Source organism: Silurus aristotelis, assembly GCF_946808225.1.
Source record: "Silurus aristotelis genome assembly, chromosome: 5".
In the NCBI taxonomy this organism is placed as follows: domain Eukaryota; kingdom Metazoa; phylum Chordata; class Actinopteri; order Siluriformes; family Siluridae; genus Silurus; species Silurus aristotelis.
This window is the reverse complement of record NC_139578.1, coordinates 12401574-12409416: the sequence shown is the minus strand read 5'-3', so window position 1 is coordinate 12409416 and position 7843 is coordinate 12401574. Positions and strand designations below refer to the sequence as shown.

The 7843-nt window shown below is 40.1% G+C and overlaps 1 protein-coding gene across 1 annotated transcript; it reads left to right on the top strand.

Annotated features, from left to right (window-relative positions):
- Window positions 1-413: 413 nt before the first annotated feature.
- On the top strand, window positions 414-6431 carry LOC310726557 (uncharacterized protein). Its single transcript, XM_083542275.1, has 4 exons — window positions 414-776; window positions 901-1632; window positions 3393-3758; window positions 4940-6431. Exons 2-4 carry the CDS (start codon window positions 1086-1088, stop codon window positions 5521-5523), a joined length of 1497 nt encoding a protein of 498 aa, XP_083398401.1. The 5' UTR covers window positions 414-776; window positions 901-1085; the 3' UTR covers window positions 5524-6431.
- Window positions 6432-7843: the final 1412 nt, after the last annotated feature.

Sequence of the window (7843 nt, the reverse complement as noted above, 5' to 3'; positions counted from 1 at the left end):
AGGAAGTGTGTGTGTGTGTGTGTGTGTGTGTGTGTGTGTGTGTGTGTGTGTGTGTGTGTGTGTGTGTGTGTGTGTGTGTGTGTGTGATGATTTAACTTAATCTCTAGATGAAATACACACAACATGACAGAGACCTGCTTGTTTTATGATATACTGTACATAATTTATCGAAAGACTGAATGTGTTTAATTTCAGAAAGTCTTGAGCTTATGTCCGACATTAAGAGTGCACTGGCTTGTGCAACCCTGATGTTGTGCTGGATGAAGGTAAATTAATAAAAAATGGGTGTAAAGAATCTGCTGGCCTGTTATACACTGAACTTTGACTTTATAACATTATGACTGGTGGAGTGAATTTTTATTATAATTACTATTTCTTCATCCTGACACCTGTTAGTGAGTGGGTATATCAGGCAACAAGTGAACATTTTGTCCTCAAAGTTGATGAGTTAGAAGCAAGAACAATGGGCGAGCGTAAGGATTTGATCGAGCTTGACAAGGGCCAAGTTGTGACGGCTAGACAACTGGGTCAGAACATCTCCAAAACTGCATCTCTATTGGGCTGTTTCCAGTCTGCAGTGGGAGATATCAATTAAAAGTGGTCCAAGGAAGGAACAGAGGTAATCCAGTGACAGAGTCATAAGTGGTCAAGGCTCATTGACGCACATGTGGTCCAATCCAACAGACGAGCTCCTGTAACTCATATTGCTGAAGATGTTAATGCTGGACGGGTCAGAACTGTTTTAGCAGGAAAAAGGGGGACCAACACAATATTAGGCAGGTGATCTGCCAGGTGTAATGCCTGATCGGTATATTTTCCAAGTTGTTACTTGAGGGCATGGTTGACTTTTATTTTGAAACATATCGGCGTGTGTGTGTGTGTGTGTGTGTGTGTTTATAGACCAGTTACAGAGAGACTTCACACGATTTACACGATGAGCGATCGCTGTGTGGTTGTCTGTTGCTTTTCATCCCGGAACAAGGCGCATCGGAGGCACTAAGAGCACTCTCACCCCTGGGGGGGAGCTCAGTCGTGTGACGCGGTGTATCCGGGTTTAACGTGGCTGGATACGCGGCTCGGGGACGATGCAGACGCGTCGCAGCTCGTCGGCGCTGGCCGTGAGCGGCGAGGTTTCGCTTTCTTTTCAGGACGAGCTCGCGGCCACCATCCACCGAGCCTTCGAAGTGGCGGTGGAGATCGCGGTGGTGGAGGTGAGCAAGTTGGTGAGTCAGGCGCTGGGGGACGTGCGCGATCAGATGCAGGAGACGCTGCGGGAGAACTCGTACCTCAAGACGCGGCTGCAGTCTGCTGAGGTCGAGCTGGACACTGCGAGGAAGGGCAGGAAGAGCAAGACCGAGGAGGAGGATGAGAATGAGGAGGATGATGAGTGTGATGGGGGGGTAGAAAGCGAGTTCTGCGACCGACAAGAAAACAAGCCCAAGTGTGAAAGCCTATGCTCGGGGACAGCAGAAAGCCCAACACCCCAGGAAGCGGAACGGTTGTGCCGATACGACAGCGGCTCTGAGCGGCCGGACGACTGCTTCTGTGAGATCCGTGAGGATGGAAGCGTTCGGTCACGTGACTTGCATGGCTCAGCATCCAGTGCAGTGCAGTGCTGTGATCAGAAGTCAGGTAATCAATTAATCAATCAGCACAGCACCAGCGATGGGCCGACATGGGCACCACCAGGGTGGTAGGTAGCTACAACGCTCTGGACAAAACCTGGTCAGTTTTCATTACAAAAACCGACCTTCATTTCTACTGCACTTACAAGTACATAAAACATCATCTATATTACTTCTGTAATGGAGAAGAAGAATCAGTTCTCCTTTATGTAGACCTGCTTTTTAACCTGAAAAAGACACTATTGCATGATATCTTTTTATTTTTTTAATCATTGATGTGTATCAGGGCTTTGGGCTCCTGCACACACACACACACACACACACACACACACACACACACACACACACACACACACACACACATTATAGATCATAGATGTGTGTGAGGAGAGAGTTTTTCCATTGTTACAGACACACAGGGAATTACTTCTCCAAACTCTCGCGAGAGCATTGCTGTGGTCTCGTGCCAGGTTGCCATTTAACCCCGTTTCTGCGTGCACAGTGAAGCAGTGAGGATCGACTTTGTTTTTATTTCATTTTTCCTGAAATATAATAAAAAAGCTGTTATACTTTAAAAAAAATTTAGTAAAAGAAGAGTAAGTTTTTCTAAAATCAGAATCAATCTGGTTGCCATGTATCATGGGTTGCATGTATAAGGAATTTGTCATGGCATGCTGGTGCTATACAAAAAATAAATTAAACAAACAAACAAAAATGTATATATTAAATAATAAAATCCTAAATAAAATAAAAACCATATAAAAGAAAGACATATACATTGAGAATAGGTTTGGAAATGTACTTAAGTAACTAATAATACTAATAATAAACCATTTTGATTTAAACTATCACTAGTGATATTGGGGGGGGGGGAACCTTGTCTTTAAATATTATGAGGAATTATAGTATATTCATAGTATTCAAAGATAATTTTTTTTACTAACTCAAGGCCCCCAGGCCACTTCCGACCCACAGATCCATTATATCCAGCCCGCGAGGTAATATTATATTTCCGTTTACAGCATTTAGCAGATGCTTTATCCAGGTTTGGGCTCTGAACAGTTACCAGGCTTCATCCCTTAAACGATGCCCCATCTTTGCCTGTGCTCTGAATGTTCGGAAGCACTTATCTGTATGAGAAATGTATCTCTGTTATAAAGATGAACAAGAGCACAAACACACAGGGGTTGTCTAACTGGCACACCTTCCGTTTTTCATAAAAGTTGCCACAGAACAGAACCCCAAACATTAATGAACTGACAGCCAAGAAAAGATGCCAAGCATCTTGCTCAGGAAATGCGCATAAGAGCAGAATGTACTGCTTTTGCTTACCGTTTTATTTTCACACTTTATTCTATATCCTGTCTGTCATGTTGTTCATTAAATTTTGACAGTGTTTCACCTTTTACTTAGAAACAGTATTTAATTATGGATCCGTTCAATGATTGTTTGACACCACCGGATCATACAGTCCTAAATTTAATACAAAATGACCTTATGCAGCCATTTATTTTTATCATGAACAGGTATCATATCAGATATTCTTTAAATGCAATCATCTTCTATACATAACCATGCGAGGATGCAGCCTTGTGTCCTTAATACCAGTCACTTTTTACGCCACAACACCATGCCAATAAACAACTTAACACTATTGGTGGGCATGCAGAAGTACTGTAAATGCTTTGGGTTTATGTTGTGATGTACAGTATATTGAATGTTTGTATTGCTATAATAATTATGCGTTTCATCTTTTTGCCTTTACAGGACCACCACATGAGTCCCTTATTCCAGACAATCAACAACTGGTGCAACATAGCCAAGACATACACGGTGACCGGAGTCCACCATCTCTTGAGCAGCCAGTCTGCAAGAAAGAGGAGAACCTGGAACCACCGCTGGAAGATGCTTCCGGAGAAGACAGTGGGGACGATGAGGTCCATCTGGATGAAGATGATGATGATGATGACATTAGGCCGAGCTGCAGCTTTAACTCGGAGCATGATGAAGAGTTTGTGCCAGACAGACTTGCTCTGGTTCAGTCTAAACTGTTGGAGGACTGGAGGCCTGACCCGGAGGCACCACAAATTGATCAGAATGAGAATGCGAATGCCAGACCCAGTCGTAGTCTTGGTAAGAACATTTCCATTTCCATTTGTGGCATTTAGCAGATTCCCTTGTCCAGAGCGACATACAAAAGTGCTTTGAGTCTCTAAAAATGAATAAATCTACACTGGTACATTGGATTACAAACTTCAGATAAATCAGCCTACAACTCTGTCGAGAGGTTACGTACACATCTAGCTTTAGATTTATTTTAGAAAACATTTCATGTTATCATAATGGTATCTACATTGTATCTTTTATTAAAGAACATTTCTAAATACTCTAAAGCTGTCCGATTGTTGCAACTCATCTGTGCCGGCTTCATCAGTTCAACCGAATGGTGGAAAATCCCTACTTTTAATATACTGCGTGCATTCACACCTGTGACATCATGGCATTACCATGTTACTGGGGTTTGAATGTGTGAATTATTTCAAAACTTGTGAGAGAAATATGTCAATAGGACATTGCATGTAGTTGGTAGGTGTTATTGCAGAGCATGTTTAGAGATTGTCACCCAAACCATAGAGGGTAAAGGAAAAAAAAGGCAAGTTTGCAAGTGTCACTGCCTGAAAATTATACTTGCACACTGGCCTGAGAAACTAGTAGGTGTAAAGTTGTATATAAATGATCAGAGCAGCAGGTTTAGACACAGTGGACATTAGTAAGAAATCAGATTGATTAGCTACATTCTTTTTAGTGAGCTGAAAGTATTGCTCTTTATTAATTCAGTAGCATGTTAAGATATGCTTGAGCTCGTAGAATAAATATTTATATTTCTTGGTCATTGGGGGCATATTTTATATAGATGCTTATGGCTAAACACCTAACCGTTCTAAAGTAGTTTGTTGATTTGAGTTTAAATCATAAGGGAAAAGCTGGAAATGAGGTATACAGGTATTCAAAAGTCTTCAAAAGAACTAATGAATCAGGTAAAATGTAATAAATGTTTTTAATTAGATGATGGTTAAATACATAAAAAATATGAATATATTTTATATAAATAACTCTCCAAAGAGTATCTTCTTTCTTTCACGTAGATTGGATTCCCCAATGTTCAAATTTGTACAGTCTCTCACTGCACTGGACTTTATGTATTATGCTGCCCTGTTTGTGTGTTTCTGGATAAAGTGACTACTAAAGTTATAATGACATTATTTGGATATAATAAGTGACCCAACATTGTGTTTTCTCTTTTTTTTTTTTAGACGCCCCAGACATGATTGCTGCACCTGTTGGTGTTAATCCCGGCTTTTCAGCCTCCTTTGATGCTCTGTACCAATCCGTAGCCAGAACTCATCTTGTCCATCCTGCTCCTCAAAACGACGATGTCCAGATGAGGACAAACGTCCCGACTAGGGTTCACCAGTGTAAAATCTGCGGCCATTCCTTTAGCCGAGCCAGCGATTTGCGCAGACATCACAGTCACCGACACAGAGTGAGGGCTGCTACCCCGGCAAAAGTAGGAAGTGAAGGGAGACCCGTCAAACAGCAGCTGTTTCCTCCAGGTTGTAGCCCATATCACTGCAATGAATGCGGCCGAGACTTCAACCGAATGGAAAACCTAAAGACGCATTTGCGCATACACACTGGAGAACGCCCGTACTCTTGTTCTGTTTGTGGAGTACGGTTCCGACACTCAGGTGCACTCACACGCCACTTCCGTATCCACACGGGCGAGAAGCCGTATGTGTGCGGCCAGTGCGGGAAGCGTTTCCGGAACTGCGGCGGTCTGCGCTTCCACCAGAAATCCCACGCCACAGATAGACACATGGTTTTAAACTGTGTTTGAAGAAGGTTGTTTTTTTTCTGGGTATATTTTACAGTTGTGTAATTTTTAAGGCTGGCCAGTGTAACCTCAAATCTGGATCTTTTCAAACCATTACCTCAATGACAATATATAATCAAGATTTTTTTACATTTCAGATTTTTTTTTTTTAAAGTAGTTACTCTCAAGTTAAAGATTTGCTAAAAGATGAATAAGTATTAATACTTATGTGGGCTTTTCATAAAGCGAGAAATTAAGTATTTGTTCCATTGTAACTGTGGGATCTGTAGGACGTAATGGCGTTTGTGTCTTTCCATACTGAATGCTATTAAGAAATGCGCGTTAGAGACTAGAGGGAACTCAAGTGAATGCACTCCATATATCTGGACTTTTAATCACCTTATTGTACATGTATGTGTTTTAAATGAATGAGTTTCGCTTGGTGCTGCCTGCATTTCTTTTTTTAACGCCCAACAGTTTTACATTAGACACTTTGTCCAATGTACTGAACCCAAAACCCAAACATTGCAATGTTTAGTTAATATATGACATGTTCATCTGTGCTTTTGGAAATGAGGAAACTTCTTTTTTTGAATGAGAAAAGAGGAAGCAAATGGGGGGGACGACATAAAATTACAAAGACAAAAGGTCAGTGTGTCTACTTTTCATTCATGCCCTGTGTCAGTCATGTATATTTGTATGTAGTCATAAGAAGTTTAAATTGTGATGTGTTTGGAAAATGCTCCTGCATTTCAACTCTCTAGAAATTTGGAAAATTATTTCGTTAAAGTGTATACATTTTTCAAGCTTTCACTTTGTTCCCATCATTGGAACACTTTTTTTTTTCTGTTTTTTGTTTTCCTATGCTATTTTTTTAACAGAGGCATGGATATCTTGAACGTGAACTTCTGTTCAATAAATTCAGAAAGCCATTTTGAACATGTTTCTTGACTGATAGGATAGTCAGATGCACTGTTGGAATTTTTATACAAACATACCTATTAGACATTTCACTGTTGTCATGCATCATCCCTTCCACTGTCACACCCATTACTACAATATGTGCTTTTTTGACACTGAATTCCAAATTTGGACCTCATCTGCAGTTATAACAGCTTCTACTCATCTGTGAGGGCTCTCCATTAGATTCTATTCATTCACACCTTTCATTCACCCATTCTTATATACAACCACAAGAGTGCTCAGTGTGGTCAGGCACTGGGTGAGGAAGTCAGTGTTTCAGTTCATCCCAAAGGTGTTCGGTGAGGCTGAGGCACAAGGCCATGCGCACAGGGGCCACATTTGTGCACAGGGGCATTACCATACTAGAACAGCTTTGGGATTCTTGGTTCCAGTGAAGGAAAAATAGTATTGTAGAATTCAAAGTCATTCTATATACTTGTGTGCTTCCTTCTTTATGGCAACAGTGTGTGAAACCACATATGGGTGTGGTGGCCACGTAGCCAAAATCTTTTTGCCATATTGTGTATATGCAAGTGCCATTTGTCTGCTTAACAGAGGAGTTGCTTTCACCAGGACACATACATGCATTGCTGTTATTTGAGGGTAACAGGATACATTTAGGAGACAATGTTAAGATTGTACAATGAGTACACTCAAAGCGATTAGACTGATTCAATTCACTCGTTTTTACTGTGTGCGAGCCGGTTGATTTTTATAGATGTGTGTGTGTAATTACACACCCTGCCACAGTCCCTATTGTTTTGTGTCATACTTCTGTATTTTAATTTTGACACCAATATAAAGGGATGCTTATTAACTGAAAACTGTAACAAAAGCTGAAGGAAGTTGTAGCTCTGATTAGTGTGCTTGTTTTGAGTTTCAGCAAAATGCAAAGAAGTGTTTAAAATGCATCAAATGCTCCAGATTGTAGATTAGATATAACTGAGCTCAGCACATACACACGGCCCTTTTAATTAGTTATTTTAGTTATATGAGAGTAAATCAAATATCTACATTAATGTTTGAAAATAAAAAAAAAATCTTTCCCTCTCTGCACTATATATATATATATATAATTACAATATATAATTATAATCATTGTTAAGTAATAGTGTGTGTGTGTGTGTATGTGTGAGTATATATATATATATATATATATATATAGTGCAGAGAGGGAAAGATTTTTTTTTTATTTTCAAACATTAATGTAGATATTTGATTTACTCTCATATGGTAGTTAACAAGTGTAACAGGTAAGAAAACAAAGTGAGTAACTCTGATTAAAAATACTGGCCAAAGCGTGAAAAAGAATGGCATTAAATCATTCATACACTGAATTTAAAACTGCTACTTGAAATGAAGTAAATGAAAGTCAGTCTAA

Coding starts and splice junctions, on each gene's coding strand:
- LOC310726557 (XM_083542275.1), top strand. CDS start 1,086: ATGCAGACGCGTCGCAGCTCGTCGGCGCTGGCCGTGAGCGGCGAGGTT. Junction 1,633..3,392: donor GTGCTGTGATCAGAAGTCAG/GTAATCAATTAA, acceptor TTGCCTTTACAG/GACCACCACATGAGTCCCTT. Junction 3,759..4,939: donor CAGACCCAGTCGTAGTCTTG/GTAAGAACATTT, acceptor TTTTTTTTTTAG/ACGCCCCAGACATGATTGCT.